Here is a 24,201-nt window from a genome sequence, read left to right as displayed (position 1 = left end):
GATTATTGTGTCCGTCCGTCCGTCGTGCAGGAAGGGGAGGGTGGGGCTGGGTGGGGAGGGTGGGGCTGGGTGGGGGGTGGGAGGGGTGGGGCTGGGTGGGGGGTGGGAGGGGTGGGGCTGGGTGGGGGGTGGGGTAGGGCTGGGTGGGGGGTTGGAGGGGTGGGGCTGGGTGGGGGGTGGGAGGGGTGGGGCTGGGTGGGGGGTGGGGGGTGGGAGGGGTGGGGCTGGGTGGGGGGTGGGAGGGGTGGGGCTGGGTGGGGAAGGGGCTGGTCACCCCGTGGTGCCCTTATACAACTCAACGTTTAACCTACTCACGCCGGCTTGTGCCCGCCCTCACAGTCGGGCATATTTGCGGAATACACCACGCCTTGGCCGTTGACCCTGGCCATTGACCGAGCAACCCAACGTTCCTCTACCAGCTCCCTCCGCAGGAATGTATTTATGCAACGTTGGGTTGACGTTGGAACCCAATGTTGTACAAAGAGCTTCATCGCTCTTCGGATTCCTCCAGGAAAAGAAATCCGATTCTGATTCCAGCGGATGAATCGACGTCGAACCAACGTTGTACATTTACTTGGATAGTGCAACCGCCGAGTTGAATATGAAAACAAAAGTACATATAAAAAGCCACTTTTAGCGATTACAATTGTAGATATTAGCACGACGCCCCTTAACGTTTCTGCAAAGTCTGTCCCCGGGAAACCGTGGAACCACTCCCCGAAAGGAAACTTTGGAAGTTGCCCCCCTTTTGTTTAGAATCATAAGACGCGCTCTTACTCTTGTGCAGTAAACACTTTATTGTGGCTATAAGCGATCGTGGGCTACGTGGTGCGTCGTATTATCAGGTTTGCTTGAGGGTAGAGAGAGAGAGAGACCAGATTTTGTTGAAGAGTTAACAACATTATTGACACCGGGCACACGCTTGGTACAGGATGCGTCTTATAATCCGGACAATGCGAGTGCGAGGCGTGTGTGATTCTATGACAAAAAAAAAACCAAACACATTGTTCCGTTAAAATCGGCAATAGAATACAGAAGACTAAATAACACCACAGCTCGCGTGGTGTAATAATTATTAATCGTTATTATTGTGGATGTTTCACACCGTAAAACTCCACACGGGTGTCTCTGCTCTAGACGTGGTCAACAGCGTTGAGGATAAATGACGACGATTGGCGCCTCTTGTCCAACGGTTTACCCACAACTTTACCTAACCAAAATAAGGCATCACCCAACAACAACAACAGCGAACGAAGCGACGAATTCAACGGCGCGGCTCCAAAGTTGACACCGCTGGTATGAAGTTGTTGATGATGGCGAGGATGGTGATGATGGTGGTGGTGGCGGCGGTGAACCAAACACAAAAACGCAAAGACAATGTGGAGTTTAAAACTCCGCCGCACACACAAACCACACACACACCACACACACTACACACACCACACTACACACACCACACACACGACACACACAATAGCAACACACTACACACACACTACACACACAATAATAACACACTACACACACACTACACACACACCACACACACACCACACACACACACAATAACAACACACTACACACACACTACACACACACACTACACACCCCACACACACTACACACACACTAACAACACACACTACACACACACACCACACACACAATAACAACACACTACACATACACCACACACACTACACACACCGCACGGGTGTGCAAAGTGAACGAGTGTGCATTGAAGAAGAACTCACCAACAAAGCGTGAGGCCGGTGTGTGTAGAAGTTTAAGAATCTCCGCCGGGAACTACATCGCCGTCCCTCTTCCTCCTCCTCCGCCTCCTCATGTCCAGCACCACCGACTCATCCTCTCCCGCCTTGCTCGCCACTTTGTTTCGTCTCCGTGTGTTTGTGTGTCTCCGTGTGTGTCCGTGTGTGTGTCCGTGTGTGTGTCTCCGTGTGTGCGTCTCCGTGTGTGTCTGTGTCTCCGTGTGTGTGTCTCCGTGTGTGTGTCTCAGTGTGTGTGTCTCAGTGTGTGTGTCTCAGTGTGTGTGTCTCAGTGTGTGTGTCTCAGTGTGTGTGTCTCCGTGTGTGTGTCTCAGTGTGTGTGTCTCAGTGTGTGTGTCTCAGTGTGTGTGTCTCAGTGTGTGTGTCTCCGTGTGTGTGTCTCAGTGTGTGTCCGTCTGTGTTTTTTGTCGGTGACGTCAGCGGCTGCTCGCTTGTTGCTTTCGGAATAAAGAGCAGCAGCAGGAGGAGGAGAAAAAGCAGACAAAAAGAGAGAGAGAGGGAGTTATGGGTCTTAAAGCGGAGAAATAATGAAATAAAAGCGGCATTTTAAAAAAACCACACACACAGAGAAACGTGAAGAACATTGCTCCCCCTCCCATTCGCTCAGACCGAAGTCCCCCTTCCTCCGTCCTGACGTCAGGCAGACGTCGCCCGCCCGTCCGGGCAGCCCGGGCAGCCCCCACAACGTTCACACGGGGACGCCCTCTGCTGCCAACACGGGAATCAATCGCCTCCTCGTCAACTTCTTGTGGATGTCCAACTTCTTGTGGATGTCCAACTTCTTTCGCACCGTGCGTAAAACCGGTGCGCGGTGGGGTGGTGGTGGGATGAAAGACGACAAACTGAACGCACGGAACGAAGTTCTAAAGAAATGAGCTTTCAGTTCTAAAGAAATAAAGAGAAACGAGTATTTTTTACGGCTGCTTTTGTTATTGTTGTGGGGTCTTAAGGGCTGGTCTGTCCACTTCTTCACCACGTGGCTGACATTGGCAGAGAGCGGGCCAGCTGTCCTTCTACAGCGAGGTGGTTCATCAAGTTCAAGTTCATTGATTAGGTATAGCCCTGTGAGCCATTCGGCTCTTGAATCGGGTGCAAACGCAACAAACAAAAAACAAAAACATGGACAAGAAAACATCTTAAAGTGACTAAGTGCAAACATAAAATCCAAGAGAAGACAGCAAAATATTGCAGAAAAAGCACCGTACACCAACACTGTGTGCAAAAATCCCAGTGGGATGCAAGTCAAACAACAACAACCACAAGACAACTTAGATTAAGGCCATCAGTCTTCATGAGACGGATGATTGCGCCCGGATTAGCGGGTTTGCTGTATTATGATGGATTTATTTTGAACGATTTGCTTACCTTTCCGATATCTAGATTTGAAGTTTTCGTGACTGTAAGGATTCATACTCTTAGGTTTTTTCGGTAAAGTCACGTAGGTAAAAAATTAAATTAAAAATTAATAAAATTAATAAAAGTAATAATAGAAAGTAATAATTTTATTTGTATTATTACTTTTATTAAATTTTTATTTAATTTTTTACCTACGAGTACCTTTCCGATACTTTATACTCCTAGCATGTTTTTGTATTGTGTGTTTGTTGTAATTTACTGACCCGCCTTTACTGGACATCTGTGAAAAAGAGCTTTATAGCTAATCGAATTTATCCACGATAACTAAGCAATCAGATTTTGCATCGCTGCTGTGATCATGTCTCCTTATTATACATCTGTGAGTCAATGGGTCTCTGTGTGAGTGTATTTATTGTTCTGTATGTTAATCTATATATTTTTGCCTGAATCTATGGGTCTCTATGTGAATGTATTCTTTACGTGAATCGCTATTGTTCTGTATTCGAATCTATAGATCTCTGTGTGAGTGGCGAGATGTTAACTACCTTGCCTGGTATACAGGAGGTCGTGGGTTCGATCTCGACCCTGTACATTTGGAGTTGTCCTGTTCTCCCCGTGGTCGCGTGGATGTTTCTCTGGGTCCTACAGTTTTCCACCTACACATTTAGAATTGATGAGCGTTTAGAATATTTGGCTGCTGTAAATGTCCACACGATAAGCCACTTTGTTGAGCTATCATATGTGGTCAGGTCGCTTCTGATAAAAGAGCTATATAGCTGAGTGGGCCTTACCTGGTGAACTAAAAAAGAGTTATAGTTGCCTGTGGGTACGTAATAGAGGTGTTTTTGGTTTGATCACTTCACCCAAAAAACGCGATCTAACCCAAACAAACCTTAATTATGGAAAATATTTGTCGCGAAAGCCTACTGCGCGTTAAATTGCCTTTGGGTATGTGAGTGCATTGTTCTGCATTCGAATCTATAAATCTTTGTTATTATTTGTACGGTTGTTATATGGTTTGTAGAGCGACATCTGTAGTTTTACATTGGGCCGGTTAATGAGGCAGATTATTGCATCAGGCGTGGCGGAATGGTGTATCGCTTGCTTGTGAGGATGTCTCGTCGGTCGTGTGTGTGAATCAGGCTCCGCGTCGTCATACCTTGCGCGGTCAATTACGGGTGATGAGAGTTTCGTAATGAGAAACCACTCAACACATTCGTCACAACAGTGTGCGGCCTTAAAAGGAAATATAGATGAGGTGACGTTTCAAGCAAACACCCTACTTCATAGCACACAAGTAGCTCAGAGAGACAGGGCGGATAATAAGACTGAATTTGACACCATGAAGCCAGGTAATAAATACATTCTATCAGTTTCCCGATGGGGAACGGTTTTAAGTTGGCGTGCCAATAGTTATTTTAGAGTTACTTCACATGGCATAGACACAGAGGGAAATACAGACAGGAACATGCACACACAAAGAGAGAAGCCCCAGTGACAACATCGATGCACATATAGACAAAGACGCAGCAATACAGCCAGAGAGAGGGAGACACACAAATACAAGACACAGGCAGACAGACAGACACACACACACATACACAGAGACACAAGAACAGTTAGAGAACAACAAACACACGCACAAAGACACAAGCCAGATGTATGGACACAGAGAGACGAAGAGAGAGAGAGAGAGTAAATACCACAGAGACAACGCACATTCACAACAGCAGCCACTCGCTACAAAGTGGTGGTGACGTCACCACGGCGCTTGTGCCAGGCTAGGTGCACTTTGAGGCCACGTGAAGTGTAGAAGGCTCGCTGACAGGAGGTCACGGTTCAGACCCAGGTGCCATTGGTTGACTGCTGTGCCAGGCTAGGTACGGGAGGTCACGGGACAGAACCAGGTGCCATGGGTTGACTGCTGTGCCAAGCTAGGTGCAGGAGGCAGAGGTCGCAACCGGGTACCCGATACCCGTACCCTACCCGATACCCGGCTACCCGTACCCGGCCGGGTATGGGTACGGGTACCCATTTGCGACCCTGGTGCGGCCGGGTACGGGTACGGGTAGGCCGTGAGTCACTGGTGAGTAACCGTTTGTCACTCATTTCCCAACGTCTTGTCTCTTCTCACAATTCAGGTTCCTAGAATCAACCCACCCGCGCCTGCAACATGGCTTCATCCCAGAGGTCGCAATCAAGTACCCGATACTCGTACCTTACCCGTATTCGGCCGGGTACGGGTAGGGTACGGGTACCCGTTTGCGACCCTGGTGCGGCCGGGTACGGGTAAGGAATCAAAACCCGTTTGCGACCTCTGGCAGGAGGTCACGGGACAGACCCAGGTGCCATCGATTGATTGACTGAGATGACTGGCTGAGATGACACAGAGACAAAAGCACAAACAGACAGACGCAGACAGCTTGAGGGTCTCTATACATATGATGTATGTTGCATGAGTAAACATGACACTTGGCTGGAGCACACTGTCAGTGTGATTGTGGTCCCAAATCTGAGGTTGATCTCCTATAACGTTTGCTGTAGCTGTGTGGTGCACATACAGAGGTAAAATTATTTAAACCATTTTTATTTTATTTTACCAGGTAAGGCCCAATGAGCTACACAGCTCTTTTTAAGAAACCAACCTAGCCACAAACGATAGCTCAACGAAGTGGCTTATCATATGGAAATGTAAAGCAGCCAAATAGTCTAAAAGCATGTTTCTCAACGTTGAGGAAAACAAACTGGACGACCGGGAGAAAAATCCACGTGTCCACAACTCCAAATAATAAAGGCATCAGGGTCGGGATCAGGATTGAACCCACGACCTCCTGTATACCGGGCAATGTAGTTACATCTCATGCCACCGTGTTGTGGGAATACACTGGCTGGAGAGGGGCGCACGTGCTTTGTGAATCACAGCATTTGTAATCGGGCATATGCGGTTTGCCAGGTGGCTCAATAGTAAAGCGAGCGGTCCGCAGTCAGGGGTTGCGAGTTCAAATCCACGTTGGGAGGTTGACTTCACCCATCATTTCGATTGAAAGCTTTCGTGACTGCAGGGATTCATCTGCTTGGTTCTTTCGGTAAAGTCAGAGTCTTATCGACATACCTGTTCTTCACCTGAGGACGGCTGCTTGCGTTGTGGCTGTAACGTCGTGAGAGTTATTTTATTATGTTTTATTTTTATTATTTTATTATTTCCATTCCACCCATCATCCCTGTGAGATCGGTCAAATGAGTACCACTTCATGGGGAAGTCAAACGTAGTTATCCTACGGTTAGACCTGCCCCGTCATAGGAACAGGGAGTTGTTAATCACTGGCTCAGGGCTGTAAACAGGAAATCAGCAACGCCACAGTGCTAATTTGAGCATGGAAATCACTGCTTTTTGACGAAATGCGGTTTTGATGGCTGCTATATGCTATTAGTCTATGAGTCTATGACTAATTTAATTATTTCACAAGTGCCAAAATGTGACTGTCAGATTAAAGTGTGCAGCATCACAGAAGAGACGCTGCCAATTTCTTTTTTGGAACATTTAACGCCCCCAAATTTCTGCTTGGGGAAGTAAAAATGGGGAACTCTGCCAAATGTTGAACAGAGATCTTGGAAAAAATTGCTCATTTTTGTTCACAAAAAAAGAAACAAGACCATTTTTTCCCCCACCGCTAACCTTTTGGTGAAATATTCGAGCATGTGGGGGAAAAAACTACTCACGCATTCTATAGCAGCTAAACAACAAATTCCTCTTCTTGGTTCTTTCGGTAAAGTCACGTAGAAGGGACATAATAAAATAATAAAAATAAAACATAAATAAAATAATTCTCACGACGTTTCGGCCACAACGCAAGCAGCCGTCCTCAGATGAAGAACAGGTCTGTCGGAAAGACAGTGTCTGAATGAACACCACCACGCTTGGCAGCGTATATTTAAGCTGGGTTGGAGGGGGAAGAGCGCCTTGACAAAGGAATTTGCATATCAAATTCCTGTCACTGCACTTTCTAGAGGTAGCGACCATGGCGTGGCTTTATTTTACTGCTATGAAAGGTAAAGGTGCAGCCCTGCAATTGCGGATTGAAGTGTTGGCAGCGGGGCGTCCACTAGCGGGAGCTCAAGAGTGTCTCTCGAGAGGGTATTTTTGGCCTACACTTCCACGCTGGCCCACGTGGGAGTACCACACACTTTACCCCACTATACGCCACCGACGTGCCGATCAATAAACTGCTGTGTGGACCAGAGATGGGGGTGGGGGGATTTTATGAACATGCCCCATTGTTTTAAGTGCCGCGCCGGAAGATCGAACCGGCGGTGAGCTCTGTTCTGGATTGCAACAGGAACATATTCCAGCAAATGCCCAATTAGTTTTGCTTTCACGGTAGCTGAGCATTTCCCCGCGCACACTACAAATAAAAAGCGTGCATAATTGGCGGTGGAAATTTTTGTTTTAATTACGCTATTAATTTTCTACAGCTGAAAGGTGTGAATGTTGTTCAGGGAAAATATCACGGTCATTGTCTAAAGGCTTATTGGAGTTTGAATCAAAACGAAGCGTTTCATTTTTCCATTAAAAAGCCCCCCTTCTCCCCGCACACTCCTTAGATATGGATTTACACACGGGGTTAGATGTAACACATCTCTAAATTAATATGGTAATGGGATTTATCGTGCTTACACGTTTCATTATGAACGGCGTATATTTGCAAGATATTTTTTTGGCGATGTTTAATTCACATGACCTTACAATCCCGGCCACAAACCAAGCCCCTCATACCACAAAAGACAAAGATTCCCGGTTTAGCCTGAACAGACTGTTGGAGCAAGTGCTGTTAGCGAGCACCTATGAAGGTCGGCACGGAACACGAGGGGGTGGGTGGCCAGCACCACGCCCGGCCGCCTTTGTCTCCCCAGTGGCGATGTTTACACACCGCAACAGGTACTCATTGGAGGCTGGGTCGACCTAGGGGAGGCCCAGGACCGGTTCAGATAATCGTCGCTGGTGTCGAGCGTGAGCAGGAATCGAAACCCGGGTCGCCGGGTTTGTAACGCAGCGCGCTAACCGCTGCGCCACCGTTCCCCACCACCACCGCTCACTCACCATCACCACCGCTGCCACCGCCCTCAGTTTCCCCGACAGCCGCAAGTCTGCCAATCACAATCCCCAGCCATGGTCAATGCACTTGCTGGATGAAAGCCACAGTCTTGCGCTGATCGACACGAATCGCAACACCGCGGTCAAGCCCAGGAGGTTTGCCGGGGCAAAACGTTGACACAGAGGAACACGCTTTAAAACGTATCTTCATCCTTGCAAAAGGGCGCTCAGGAATGACATCTGCAAAAAACGAGTTGGATTCCTTCTCAAATATCCACCGTATCTGGAAGAGTGTGTCCAATCCAATGACACCATGGCGATCTGTTTACAGACACCCCACTGATTTCTTAATGACCATTGGCTCTTAATTTCATTTTCAACAAGCCGATTGAATATTGCGAAAGTGACGGCTCCACGTCTCACGCGTTAAAGGAGTTAATGAGCGAATTGAGATTGGTGGGAGGCGTGTAGAGCCCATGAAATAACATGTTGGGTTCTCTATATAAGTGTTCTTCACTATCTTCTTGGTTTTATCGGTAAAGTCACGTAGAAGGGAAATAATAAAATATTAGAAAGAAAACATAATTAAAATACAATTCTCACGACGTTTCGGCCACAACGCAAGCAGCCGTCCTCAGGTCGTCCTCAGGTGAAGAACCTGAGGACGGCTGCTTGCGTTGTGGCCGAAACGTCGTGAGAATTGTATTTTATTATGTTTTTTTATTTTATTATTTCCCTTCTACGTGACTTTACCGAAAGAACCAAGAAGATGAATCCCTGCACTCACGAAAGCTTTAAATCGAAATTGTTCTTCACTAATTTTCAGAGGGGGCCGCCACGCATTTGAAACCATTGGGGTTTGACAGCAGCACGATGATGATGATGATGACGGGGGGGGGGGGGCGCACGTCAGGGGCCACACTAAATGCCACCAGGGGCCGCTAGTGCCCCCCGCGGGGCTTGCAATGAAGAACGCTGCCCGATATAAGCTCCACCATATTTTAGTGGGGTATCTCTAAACGGATCGATCACCCTGTGCGGCTGTGGTCACCGCTCTATTTGTTTGTGTCGCTGTACCTCATTCTGCCCACGAGGTGGCGAGATGATTGCAAGCCGTGGATGGAATCGGCTTCAGCTCGCGTGTAAACATTGAACGAGATAACGTCATCTCTACCATGGATAAATGTAACTCGCGTTTAAAGTGAAGACGCAAACGTGTCATTTTGTCTGTGGCCACAATATGGTGCTTTAAAAACCGTAACAAGTATAACCCGTAAAAACAAAGTTTTTCACTATAAATCCTTTAGATGCGTGGCGGCTAGAGTCCTCTCGTCCTCTGGCTTGAGATGGCTGCCACCTATGGGTCAGATGATTGCATGGCAGCATTAAGCAATTGGTAATTAAATACAATATTTTTGTCCTAAAAAGTGTAAAATTTTGGAAAAACGAACATGCATTGCCACGCACAACGAGTCTGTGTGCAAAATGTCAGCTCGATTGGATCACGGGAAGTGGGTTAAAAAACGACCGAAAGATTTGCACGGTCCTAAGCAAGCAAGCAAGTGAACTTAATATAAAGGATTTAAAAATGTTGTACGTGTGCCGATTTGTTTGAGCGTAACTTATGCGGTGACCGGGGTAAAGGTGCAGCCCTGCAATTGTCTGCTCACGCCAATGCTGATTGACGGCCCTCCACGAGAGGGCGTTCTAGCCCTAGAGCCCACACCCCCAAAAGGGAATTTGGCCTATTCTTGCTCGTTAACTTACTCCCACGAGGATACAATCGTAAACTCAGCTCGTCCGTCTTCAAGTGAATCATTCAAACTAAACACATTTCTCAATCACACTCCCTTATAAAAGGTTATTAAGTGACCTCTTGGACAACAACCAGTCGCAGCACATCGAGAGGCCAGAGAATGTATGTGCTGTGAAGGGTCATTGCCCGAAACGTCACCTATAACATACTTTTATTTATTTTAAGGCCAGTGTTACCGACTTGGCTGTACTTATGCACCACTGCCAACACAGCAACATCACCAAATACCGACTATAATCACCCAGGAATGTCTGTCCTTAAAGCTCGTGACGTCACTCCACATCGACCAGCCCCCCTAATTAACATTCATGAGCAAGTGACATCCTCCAAATGGACCCCCCCCCCCCCCCATTATTATGACCTACTATAATGAGCCAAGAATGTCTGTGTGCAACGCTCGTGACGTCACTCCCCGTCGACCAGCCCTCCTCTTTAATACTAATCATGAACATGTTACGTCCTCCACATTAACCCTCCCTCATTAATGATGCGCAGGTGACGTCACTCCACATGGAGCACCCTCCCCCCTCATTAATAATAATCATGAGCAGGTGACGTCCTTCAAATGGACACCCCCACCATTCATAATAATTAGCGGCTGACGTCACTCCAACTGGGAGGGGGGGCGAGGCGCCTCCTCCCCCCTCCTCAACGTCAACTCACAACCCTCACGACAAAGGCAGAACCCTCACGTCACGTGATCTGCGTAACGCTATTGACACATCAAAGTAAAAAGGACGTCACGATGAACAAGGGATTATAACCTTCAAATGAAATAGGTCTGTCTCACCACGCCCTTACACATTGCACACGCATTAATGCAATGAATATCACGTGGCGGTCTGCTTTTCGCTTGCAAGTTTCAGATTTACTGCAATACACCCGTCCTTGGACGGGCAAATGGCTAGTCATTTATAAATGTAATGACCTCAGCTAAGGTGAGCGGGACCACGTTTTCAAAGTCACTCAAAAGATGGAGAGAAAAATAACCTCCGGCAAAATGTGAAGAAAAAAAACATTCCAACAGTGACATCATCCAGAGCTTCAGACCTCAATGTCAAACTCGTTCACACCTCAAAAAAAAAATACTAATTCCCATCCACCGACTCGCACTCCCCATACCGCGAAATTGAACGACACAAATTTGACACCTGCATGAACAACGGATAGAAAAACACTGCATGCACAACCACCCAATTATAACCGGTGATTCTTCTTGTTTAAAACTGTAGGGGTAGCGATGCACAATTCACTGACCCGGATGTGATGTGTTTTTGATGTCTTTTATTGTTTTAAAGGCTGCATGTTTCATTGCCGACACGTGTACATAAATCGCCACTCCATTTCATTCCGAGCGAAACTTCTCGATACAAAAAAAACGCAAACTACAAAATTTTCTTGTATCAGCCTTGGCAAAAACATCTCGCTATTTCAAGCTTTTTTGTTGATTTTAAAACCACTTGGCCATACCCGCCCCGTGATAGTTTTGCCTTCGTTCAAATCCAATTCTCAATTAGGTCAACGTTGACCGTGTTACGAGGGGTCAAAATTCGAAGAGAAAATTGTAATGTTGGGTAAAAAGGGACTTTTTTTTTTTAGCAAACGACTGAATAAATGCCCCCAATGAGCTTGATTAATGCTGCTCAAATAATTTGAATGTTGCATTCAAAGGTTCACAAAGGACGGAGAACATTCATTCCCATGCAGCACGGTTAAATGAACACAGAATTCAAAAGCGTCTCTGACAAGGTTGCACGCAGTATAAAAAGCCACACATTTATTGCACGAATTATTTTAGATTTTTGTTTTAAATCATATATATATATATTTTAAATTGTACATACATATATTGTTTTTACAAACCCTGCACATGCCGTAAAGTGTAAATACAATTCCCATACAGTTTTTTGTACTATTCAAAAAGTAGTAATTCTACGACACAGCACGACAAATATTGGAGTTGAGACAGCCTCACCGCTCGACAATTCATGCACGCTAATAAAGTGATCTCATCAAAGATTTCCTCCTGTTTTTCAGTGTGGACGAAAATACTACTTTCCCAAATACATTCATTTCATTTGAAGAGAGAGAGAGAAACAGAGAAAGCATTTTTTTTAGAAATGCGTCGTTTAAAAAATCCAAGAAATGATCCATTATTAGCAGGAATCTGCACACTCGTCTAAGGTTACGATATTTGTATGTGTTGTTCATTTGGTGAATATAGTAGTGATGAGGATGGTGACCGAGATTGCGATGGAGTAATAGCTACCATTGCACAGACGTCGAGTGATGATGTATGTCCTATCCGGTGTGCGTTTTTTTGACTTATAGATACAGTATAACGTCTACAAAACTTAAAGCAAACGCACTCTTAACTTGGTTGCATGTGTGTTGTGGGTTATTTACAACCGCTGGTTTCACTGCTTATAATACCGCTCATTAAATACAACAATCATATTCGCCATTATTTTGTTTTTCTTAATTGTAAAAAATAAACCTCACAGAGCATTACAAATAAAAACATCTAAATTGTTGTTAATGGCCTAAGTGTCCTTGCGTTACCGTTGCTTAATTTTGGTGCAATTATGGTACTAAAAAAAAATAAAATTACAGCGAATTATCTCGTGGCTCTTGACACGAGGCCGAGGGACATCGGATCGTGAGCCGAGCCCCAAAACTTCGCTTCGTGTGCTTGGTGACAATGGGGAACCCCCCCCCCACCCATCCTCCCCGCATGCCACAAGGCCAAATTGTATACACAACTGCCGGGCAGAATACAAAATGTGAACCCTTGCCTCCCTCGCCACTGGGGGGAAACGTCTGTTCAGCAGCTTGTTCAGAATGCTGCCGAAAAACACGGCCAACTTTGCCGCACAACGCAACCGAATGCACCCTGAGCTCGGAGGCCGGGCAAGTTGTACGTGCAGATGCGGCCTCGCGGGGGCTTCGGGATGGATGGCAGATGCCCAATTTAAATATTTCCCTCGAGCCTTGCACTTTCATTTGTAATTCCCCTCGAATCCCCCCGCTAGGGGTGCAAGCGGTTGGTACGGCGGGGGAGTGCCGCTGCGTCTCTGAACCCGACAAGCCGAGATTCACGAGCCGGCAACGGCTAACATTAGTGGCGAGTCGATGTCTCAGGTCCCCCCAGCCCCCCCGCATCGGCAACCCGCACTGACCAGCGTGGTGAAGCGTGGCAAACCTCCACCCCCTCCCCCCTGCCTCCGCCCGCCCACCCAACAACTGCCTATGGTCCTGGGGAAGCCTTCAACCATCGGCGGATTGAGAATGGCTGGAAAACAATCCTCTTTTTCTTGCAGGATTACTACACTGCAAAATAAATTCGATTTCCAGTTAAGGGACATACTGTACCTGCTACGAAAAACAATTGCCGTAAATAGTTACCATTACCGTTCGAGTGATGTGTAGCAAATATGAAATGAAAAAAAAACCTAAGCGCTATCATTGTTATACGATTGCTTTCTTGCAATAAATTAAGGTAAACATTATATGCAGTAATTATGTAAACCTGAAATTTATATCAGTAGTTTACAGCAAAATGGAATTAAGTGTAATTGATTTACAGTCATTTATCCGTGCAGAAATCACACATGTCAAGTAAAATAATATAAATTAACAGAAACACCCAGTGCAAACATTGCTTTGATTCAACGATACCAGAATAAGCCACTCGTCTCAAGCCCTGGCAAGTTTTGCCACCTGCAGAACATCGATTCTATTCATCTCTCTCACAAGCAAAACTACACCCAGCATCGTATCGACAGACAAAACGAACAGAACGTTTCGGAGAGAGAGAGAGAGAGAAAGAAAGAAATGACGACAACGTACATCAGACTTTCCAGCAGCAGCGAAATGTCATTCAATGTCACCACAACCCTGTGCACACATCTTTTCAGAACGAAGCACTTGCAATTTTTAGTTTTTTTCCCCACCACCTTTCATCAATGGCCTCTATAATCTCCCTGCCATCCTAGCAAGGAGACCATGGCTGGTGCAGTACGACTATTGACGGTCATCCCAAAGGAAGGTATTGGGAGGGGAGTGATGGGGGTGGAGGGGGGTACACGGGGAGGGGCGAGGGGGTGGTATGAGCTCATTTCTCGCGGCACGTGGGCAGGTTGACGAACGTGAAGACGTTGAACTCGATGAGGATGGAGAAGCTGATGAACACCACGTAGAGCAGCAAACAGCCGAGGCCCAATTTCTTGTCCAGTCTCCACTTGTTGAGGCCGACGGCGAGCACCTGCACACATGATGAGGAGAGGTGCGGGGGGGGGACAGATCAGTCTCTCATGTCTATCCACTGCTGGATGATGGCCTCCACATACTGGCGTGCAAATCGTTTTTTTTTTTCTTTCTTTTCACGTGAAACTGTTTTCGAGTACAGGCCCAAAACGTCGAACGGCCCAGCAAGCAAGCAGCACCAAAGATGTAAAAGATTTTGCGAGATCCCAGGCCAGATATCGCACTGGTCGGTACAACCTGAGGTTGCATAGCTAGAGTGGTTCTCATTTGTTTCATGAAGCAATTGACGGTGCATTGTGCGATAACCGTTTTAGATGGTTCATCAAGTAATTCAGTCAAAGCAGCCATATGGCATGGCTAAAGTTCTGCTTGCCACAGGTGGTGTACCACTCTCCGCTCTGGTCCGTGGACTATGTTATCATCGTTATAGTTTTGACCATTAGATTAGAAGGCACTTTGATAAGCATATTCTTGGTTCTTTCGGTAAAGTCACGTAGAAGGGAAACAATAAAATAATAAAAATATAAAACAATAAATTCTCACGACGTTTCGACTGCAACACAAGGTGTGACACACCTGATGATGATTGACAATATGAATCCCTGCAGTCACAAAATCTTTAAATCAAAATTGATAATCATGTTTTAAAAACAAATTAATAATGATGTGTCAAAGTTATTTCTTATTCGAATGAGCATCGAGGCAGTGATCATGTCCTGTCCACAACCCTGACTCATTGGTGGAAATTTCACAATCTTCTTGGTGGGGGTGTGGGGAGGTTGTAATTGTTATCGACCACAGAGAGATGATGAAGATGATGGGCTGAGTAAACCCCCCCACATCCGGGATGCGAACTCGCAAACCTCCCCATGTTTGAGCTGCTCGCCCTGCCGCCGCCGCCGCTGTAAACAAGAATTCCCTCCCGATGGTAGATTTGCAGGCGATTAAAAAAAAAGTTTTGGTTCCAGAAACAATGAAAAAAACACGCGATGTAGATTAATGTGTGTATGGGGGGGGGGGGGTTACCATTTATCTGGATAAACCCGACTTAAAATAACCCGTGTGACACGCTCGCTTCTGCGCTCTTTGCTTTGGCACGTCCGATCCCAACGTTAGCATCAGCAGCCAGTCGCACAGATGGCGCGTTATGTAACGGCGGCCCATGCGGGGGCTCCGCCGTGAGAGTCGGACGCAGCCGTCGTCGTCAGGAGTTTTGAGGTCGTGTCCGCATTTCGGCCGTGCGACAAACGCCGACCTTGCCTCGAGTCGGAGCAGTTCGGACAAAGACAAAGATCCCCTGTGTAACCTTAGCAGACTGTTGGGGGCAAGTGCTGTTAGCGAGCACCTGTGAAGGCCGGCACGGCACACGAGGGGGTTGGGTGGTCAGCACCACTGCCCGGCCGCCTTTGTCTCCACAGTGGCGATGTTTACACAGCGCACCAGGTACTTATTTGAGGCTGAGTCGACCTAGGGGAGGCCCAGGACCGGTTAAGATAATCGTCACTGGGTGTTGGCTGTGAGCGGGAATCGAACTCGGGTCGCCGGGTTCGTAGCGCAGCGTGGCGCTAACCGCTACACCACCGCTCCCCAGTTCGTCCGCCCACACACGCACACACGCACGCACACGTCCATTCGGGGATAACGCCGACAAAAGCTTCACGTCCGCGTTATCTAAACTTTTACAACCGCCGTTAATGCATCGTAGCAATTAAGCGGCACTCTAATCAATGCGAGTTTGTCGATGTGACGTTTAATATTCCAACCGCGCGTAATGACTTTCTATTCTTGACAAAAAAAATTTCGACAGGGTCGTATTGCCATCGATTTGCAGATCTCCCTCGAAAAATACACTCCCATTATCACCACGGGCTCTCTGACGGAAATGCCACGCCATTGCCGGATAATGGGCTCCAACCAACACAGAATCAGAAGACAATCAGAATATTTTTCAAAAGAAAGGTTTTTGGGTTAGATTGCGTAAGTATAAATGTGTTGAAACCATCCACCACCCGACACAGCCAATCAGTAAGGGATATGTCACGTTAACAAAACGCCAATTAGTTACTACTGTCAGTCCACCGGTGTGTTGGAGAGTAAATCTACAACATTTACAATTTTAGGACGACGTTTCGCTGGTAATTACATCCAGCATCATCGGGTGATTTGACAGAATAGACAAATCCCTTACTAATTGGTTGTGTCGGGTGGTGGACGGTTTGGACACATGTATACTTACGCGATCTAACCCAATAACCTTTATTATGAATAATATTGGTCGCGAAACCCGACGTGTTAATCAGAATATTTATTTATACTGGAGGAATCCGATGAGCTATAAAGCTCTTTTCACAGATGTCCAGGATGGGCGGGAAAGAACGTTACAACAACAAACAGTACGAAAACATGATAGTCGTGCAAAGTTCAAGAAAGGTAAACAAATCACCACACCCAGGGGGTCACGTGGGATATTTACCATACTTCACCATACTGGTCACTGCGGATTGGGGAAGTGTTTGGGGGGGGAGGGGTGTATCCGAATTATCTATCTAGGTTTAGAATAATCAGATTGTATTTATCGTCACTGATAAACGTACAAATATATAAACAAAAATGCTTTTACCAAGTAAGGCCCACTAAGTTATAGAGCTATTTTTCAGAAGTGACCTGGCAACAAATGGTAGCTCATTGAAGTGGCTTATCAAGTGGAAAATGTAGAGCAGCCACATACTCTAAACACATGATTCTAAATGTGGAGGGAAAACCGGAGGACCTGGATAAAAAAACACGCAATGACAGGAGAGCGAGAACACACAAACAGCAGGCGTCAGGGTCGGCATCAAACCCACACGACCTCCTGTATACCAGGCGAGGTAGTTAACATCTCGCCACCATTGTACCCGTGGCAAATCCCCCCCCCCCCCCGTGCAGACGCCACAAAGTGGTGACGTGGCCCAGCGGGTATGGCGCAGAGGCGCGCGGTTCGAATCCAGCGGCCACCCCAATTAATACTGCGACATATGTGTGTATTAGCTGTAATAATCCTCTATGTGCTGTCTGCATCGCAGCAGCGGACGTTAGAGATCCCGTGGCGTCAGTCGCAAGAGTACGCCGTTGTGTGCCGACGTCGCGGTCCAAATCTTGGCAAATTTGAAAAATTACACTGCAAATTTGCCCGATTGGGATTACACATCTCAAATCATCCCCCCCCACCACCTCCACCGTGAAAACTTGGCAGAACGCTCCTGGAAAAATGTGATAAGACTCGGTGTGGCTTTTATGGTCAAACAAAGAGAATATATTACAAATAAATAAGCATAAAAGGTTTTTTTTGGCCAACAGCAGGGTATTGAATGAGACGACAAGATTGTTTTCGTGATGCTGCCTTGTCCAAAATTTCATTTGGTTTTGAAAAATCGGCAGGAATTGATGTACTGTACTTATGTAATTTGTTCTTATATCGCACCTCTGATTGGCATGGTTGGCTACGTACGGTGCGAAAGAAGTGCAACGTTCATCCTACAAAGTTCCATGACAAGGGAGAAACACAAACAAATAGAATGTTTTTTCACCCTATTGAAACGGCTGTACACTGTATGGACCTGAAAACTAAATTTCCCTGTACAAGAATACGGGCAAACCGTATGGGTGTTGACAGGTATGCACACCACGCATAGTCACTACTCATTGTCTCCGAACTTTTATAATTTTGTATTATTATTGTTGTCTATTTAGGCGAAATAATTCTCGACGGGAGGAGACGGGTCTGAGTGATGAATATGAATGTGCAGTGGTTGTACTCGTTTTGAAGATAGCCACAACAAGATGCCTTGAGATAGTTTATTGTAATGTTAGTACTGCAGTCGAATTGTTGGATGATTGCTGTGCTGTACGATACATATTTCGATGATTCAGACTTTAGTAAAGTATTCTAAATGAGCAATGGCTTGCTTGTACGTAATATTAAATCTGAACTTGTACATTGTATGGCCTAGTTGTAAACTTGTATACATTGTACACTGTGGGATGGATGTGTAAGTCTACACGATTGCAGTATGCCAAAGGGTGTAAGTAGGCAACGCTGTATTTCTCTTTGTTTCTTTCAGTTTCACAATGGTCCCGACAAATATTGGATGTAGTTCTAATTGAACTTTAAAAGAGTTGTTTCAATAACTACAAAGAAGCGCAGGTAATTTTGTGTTCCACATACATTGTTGGGGACAGTGTTTAACTATCTGTAAAGTCACGCACGAGCAGGACAATATAATACTTTATTTACATTTATTAACTTGCTTAACTTTATGAGACTTTGCACTCCTATCCGTGTTTTTTTATTGTTTCTTGTTGTAACTTTGTGACTCCGTGTTCCAAACTGGACATCTTTGGGTAAACAAAAAAGAGCTTCATAGCTCATCGGATTCTTCCAGGCTAAATACAATTTCTGATTCTGGAGTGATTGCAGGGCAACGACAACGTGGGAACACCAATGCAGGGACACATACAGACGGAAAAACGAGAAGGGAGTTGGAAACGTTCGCCTTCGAAACTCATGAGCGAGAAGTGTGCATTTCAGGGAAACCTCCAAACTCGCCCGTGACTACTCCAGAGACGGTGTCGGCGGCAAATATGAAAGGTTTATCGCGACGTTTCAACAACGCGTAATAATAATGACTCCAACATGTTTTTTAAAACATTGGACTTTTTTTTTGCGCTGCTCCACCGCGCGGGGTTTTTATAGCGGCGTAAGCATCACTTGCTGCCAGGATTTCCGACTGCTCCGCAACATTTTCATTAAAAAAATGTTTATTTTTATTTTTACAAGGTAAGGCCCCCCACTGAGCCATATGGCTCCTTTTCAGAAGTGACCTGGGCACAAATCCTAGCTCAATAAAATGGCTCATGTGGAAATTAATAGCAACCAAATACTCTAAATGCACGTGTTTATAAATGTGGAGGGAAAGCCTGGAGGTCCCGGAGAAGAAAATCCACGCGACCGCGGAGAAACAGACGCGCAAACTCCAAATCTACAGCAGGCGTCAAGGGGGTCGAGATCGAACCCACGACCTCCTGTTTAACGGGCGAGGGAGTTGACATCTCGCTACCACGGCGCCTCGACACCGTGCTCAGACGTCGTGCTTTCGATTTCCCACTGTTTGTTTTAAATCACGCGATTACATTTTTTTCACACCCCCCCCCACCCACTCGCCTTACACATTTCATCTCCCTCCTCGGCACTTCCCACCCACTCATTGACGACCGTTGATGGGGGCACGCGCGCGCGGCGTTCCGAAAAGGCGCCGCGAGGTGCCACCGCGGTGATGAGTGCAGAGGGCCGTGATAACATCCCACAAGTCGACGCTCCTCGCCATCCATCTGACACGGCGGCGGTGTGCGCAAGACGAGCTGCCTGCAGAAGCTCGGCGTTGATTGAACACCTCCCCCCCCCCCGCTCAGTGTACACATCGGCCCTGCTTCCCTCCCATCTCGCTCTACTCCCCACCACGCATCAGAGGTCGCAAACGGGTTTTGATTCCTTACCCGTACCTGGCCGCACCAGGGTTGCAAACGGGTACCCGTACCCGGCCGTACCCGTACTCTACCGGTACCCGGTCGGGTACGGGTATCGGGTACCTGATTGCGACCTCTGGGATAAAGCCATATTGCAGGCACGGGTGGGTTGATTCTAGGAACCTGAATTGTGAGAAGAGACAAGACGTTGGGAAATGAGTGACAAACGGTTACTCACCAGTGACTCACGGTTTACCCGTACCCGGCCGCACCAGGGTCGCAAACGGGTACCCGTACCCGTATCCGGCCGGGTATGGGTAGCCGGGTATCGGGTAGGGTACGGGTATCGGCTACCCGGTTGCGACCTCTGCCACGCATTCTCCTACCTCTCCCCTCTCATCGAACTCTACTTCACACCACACTCTCCTACCTGTCTCGACGCAACCTACTCCCCTCCATGCACTCTCCCACCTCTTCCGTAAGGTCGCTCGACTCTCCTCTACGCACTCTCCAACCTTGTCTTTGATCGAGCTCTGCACAGATGGATTCGAGAATCCATTGCTGCACAGACCATATTCCAGGCCATGTTGGGGCTGTGAAGCGGTTCCAGCGGTAGTGCATTCACTGTGACTGTCGCAAAGAGTTGGCTACGTACGGTGCGAAGGAAGTTCAACGTACATACATAACACGTACCGTCTGCATCACAAACATTATTGTTCATTTGGGGTCATTCGCAACAGTAGGTCGTCGGGTGCCGACGTCACGGTCCAAATTTGCCAATTAATTTTTTTACCAACGACTCGCCAAAATTTACTCAATTGCGATTATTATACACGGCTAGCATTTCACCCCTTACGGGGAAAAAAAACCTGGTAGCACCCTCTCGAAAGAGTGTGTCATGAGACTCGTTGAGAGGCTTTTCCCTGGGTTGAACGAGCGTAATAATAAGAATGTCAATAACCGAGGGTGATTTGGGGACTTGCTGCATAATACGACGGGAATATCTTTAAAAAAAATCACAATCACCACCTCTCACTCTCGTGCATTCGGGGTCAAGCCGACATCACACCACGCGGCTCTCCACTTGCGCGTTTTTCCCGTGACGTTAACCGCGCGGCGAGGAATAAGGAAGCGTGTGTGTGTGTCGGGAGTGCATTAGCGTGGCTCTACGGTTACACACTCAAGACGGATTGCACATCGAAGAGTGGCGGGCGGTGAGTGGTGGGTGGGAAGGATGGAGGAGCAGGGGGTAATTATGGTGGTGGGGGGGAGGGAGGGAGGGCACCCCACCTCCCTCTTGAGATCCGTATACACTTGGGACTATGTAAAGGAGTCGCCCCTTCCGAGGCGATGTCACGAATTGCAAAGATCGCAGGGTCCGCGATTGAGATTTAATTATTATTGTCTCGTTTCTTGCCCCCTCGTTTGTATTGTTCAATTTTGTTCAAATCTCCTTTCTACAGTCGTGTTTGATCCATTATCTTTCATGTAAATTCGTGTATAATTTGCAAACCGTTTGCATAAGTAGATGTAAAAAACCCACTGCGTCTTACTCACGTGATTCGATGTATGTATCGTGAACCTTTAGAATCATTATTCAAGGAATTAATGCATTGTTACACTCCTAGTTACCCGAAAACATCACGATCAGCATCAGCCATGATCCATCCTTGGCTGGTGGATGAAGGTTCCATCACCACATCTCCCACGGTCTCAGGATGCAACAATCCGTCTAGCTCCTGCACACGGAGAGAATTCCACACTCCCCATCGCCACCACGGTGGACGTCCCGTCGGACCGTTCACCCTCCTTTCACTGCCACTCCATCGTTAGTCTCGACCACCGCCCATCGTTCCTTACAGTGGCGTGTCATGCCCCAAGCCCAGAGTCGAAACGACGTCCGCTGACCAGGCCCCTACAGAACATCTGTGAAAAAAAGAGCTTAATAGCTCATCGGATTTCTCCGGTATAAATAAAGATTCTGCATTTGCTCTCTCTCTTGCGCACGCTGCTATTCCTCTGTGTGTATTTTCCAAGCACGAGCCTCTCCATGGTCCTAAGTTAATTATTTGAACGTCAATAATATTTGCATTTATATTACGATCAAATGCCAAAGCGCCTTGCATCACAGCTCATCTCAAACACCCCCCCCCCTCCCCCGGTGGCAGCTGTCCCTGTGCGGCAGGAGGCGAAACCTGGCGATGATTGCTTGTTAATTGCCCTGCGCAATCCTAATTGCGGCATTTTTTAGGGGTTTTGGGAGGGTGGGGGGGGAAATTTGGCAAAGTTGGACCATGACGACGTCACACAATGGCCGACTCTTGAGGGTGACGTCACGGGATCTTTAGCGTCCACTGTGGAGCGGGCGGCGTGGAGTTCAGAGTTGATATGCACACCGCAGTATTTACATCGCCTGGCTTAAGGGTCCGCTGGGCAGGGGTGCGATTTGTCAGAAGTGGACCTGCTGTTCCGCAAGATCCCCATTTCATTTCCCACCCACTTTGTGCGTTTAGGCAGAACCGGCCCTAGACCTTTGGGGGCCCTAAGCAAAATTTGGTTGGAGGCCCCTTTGATGTATGATTTTTTTCACCCACTAGCTAGCAGTGACTCTAGGGGGCCCTCTGCTGGCCACGGGGCCCTTTGCAATTGCAAGGGTCGCTTAGTGGCTGGGCCGGCTCTGCGTTTAGGTGACATTTTTTTTAAACTTCCATACGTTTTAAACCAGGTACTAAAAAAGAACTCATTAATGTGTTTGGCTATCACAATTTAAAGGAAAAAAAAAACACCCAAATAACGTGGCATACGAACTTGGTAGAGCAGAATGGGTTTAACAAAACACCCCAAAACAGCACGACAAAACCCCATCATGCTTTGCACACGTGTCATGTGACCACCAACCACACTCGGCCTTACCTAAGCCACCAGCTTGGTAACAGCTGAACGTGTGGGGCAGTTTTGTTGTTAAGGACTCAACAAAAAAATAGGACAGAGTTCAAATCGTTTTTATATCCCTCCTCCATTGAAGGAGCGCAGACTACAGCGGTTTAACCAACTGGTCCATAGTTTGGGTTAAGTGGCCACAATCGCACCGATGCTTTGGATTTTGAATTTGAGAGCAGAATGCCAACACTCGCGATGGGATCTGAACGCTGTTTGCAACTCCCAGCGCGAGTGCACGCGTGCTGAAATTGCATCGCGTAGTGCGAGAGCGCTGCCAAACGTGCCACTTGTGCTCGCGGATTCCAAGAAATTCAATATCCATTCTGTGCCGCAGTTTCGTCACAGAACTTGCGGCATTAGAGTGCAAATAGGCCAAACAGGGTTGCCCAACGGGACACAATGTCTGGCTTGATCCACTGCACACTAACAACATCGCAGTCTATTGGGGGCTAAACGAGGACAGAGTAGGATGGCAGGATTATTTTATCCTGTTTGCCTCTTTTATTTAGTTATACACACACGGCACGCTTTCGCCAGTCGTACGACTTGGGACAACCTCATCACAGCCGCTTCGAAGCCACCGCGATCAACATGAAACGGCGGAGAAAGTAAAATCCTCAGTATTGGTTTAGTGCTGTTACTGCGGTCACCAGTGTCACACCACGGACCACGCGGTTACGCCAAGGCCTTATGAGATAATTCGCCAGCGGCGTTTCAGATATTCACCCGGGCTGGTCCCAAAGCCACGCTGCTACTGCCACTGCTGCCGCAGTCGTGCTGCCGTGTAGCTCTCTTCGCCGTGGTCTCGGGTCGTACCGCGTGTTTTCGGCACGGTGTCTGACGTTTCGCGCCCACGCGGTGGGTAGGAGCTTCAGTAGGAACACAATGGAGGGGCTCACTTCCTTTCCTGCTCGCCCCCAAAGCGAGCAGCTCTATTCAGCTTCCCAAAGAATCTCCGCGCACGCGGAGCCAAACGTCGGACAGTGTGCCAAACAGCACGCGGCACGGCCCCAGCACACGTGTGATAGCTACTCCTGAAGCTGTCCACTGGTTTACAGAGCTCGACGTGAACGTGGACACATCGCCCACCAACCCACCCCCGTCCCATCTGTGAAAATGAGCTGTATAGCTCATCGGATTCCTCCAGTATTAGTAAAGGTTCCGATTCCGAAAGAATGCGCGTTCCATTAAAGGGCACATCTCACGTATCTCTGTCAATCAAAGACAAAGATCCCCCGTATAGCCTTAACAAACTGTTTGGGGGCAAGTGCTGTGAGAGAGCACCTATGAAGGCCGGCACGGCACACGAAGGGTTGGGTGGCCAACACCATGCTCGGCCGTCTCCGTCTTCCCCAGTGGCGATGTTTATACACCGCACCAGTTACTCATTTGAGGCCGAGTCGGCCTAGAGGAGGCTCAGGACCGGTTCAGATAATCGT

The 24,201-nt window shown here is 47.4% G+C and overlaps 2 protein-coding genes across 3 annotated transcripts in view; both read right to left on the bottom strand.

Annotated features, from left to right (window-relative positions):
* The window catches only part of LOC144937134 (ras and Rab interactor 2-like), a 32,940-nt gene extending 30,681 nt beyond the window's left edge, over positions 1–2,259 (bottom strand). For both annotated transcript variants that reach the window (XM_078864426.1, XM_078864427.1), the window contains exon 1: positions 1,755–2,259. The gene's annotated coding sequence lies outside the window, so the exon portion shown is untranslated. The remainder of the gene's footprint in view (positions 1–1,754) is intronic.
* A 9,067-nt stretch (positions 2,260–11,326) lies between these two features.
* The window catches only part of LOC144937132 (sodium/potassium/calcium exchanger 3-like), a 134,440-nt gene continuing 121,565 nt past the window's right edge, over positions 11,327–24,201 (bottom strand). The window contains exon 17 of the mRNA XM_078864425.1: positions 11,327–14,315. Coding sequence (XP_078720551.1) covers positions 14,166–14,315 — 150 coding nt within the window. The 3' untranslated portion in view covers positions 11,327–14,165. The remainder of the gene's footprint in view (positions 14,316–24,201) is intronic.

The sequence above is a fragment of the Lampetra fluviatilis genome, chromosome 18, assembly GCF_964198595.1.
Source record: "Lampetra fluviatilis chromosome 18, kcLamFluv1.1, whole genome shotgun sequence".
Taxonomy (NCBI): domain Eukaryota; kingdom Metazoa; phylum Chordata; class Hyperoartia; order Petromyzontiformes; family Petromyzontidae; genus Lampetra; species Lampetra fluviatilis.
This window is presented reverse-complemented; position numbering and strand designations above follow the sequence as displayed.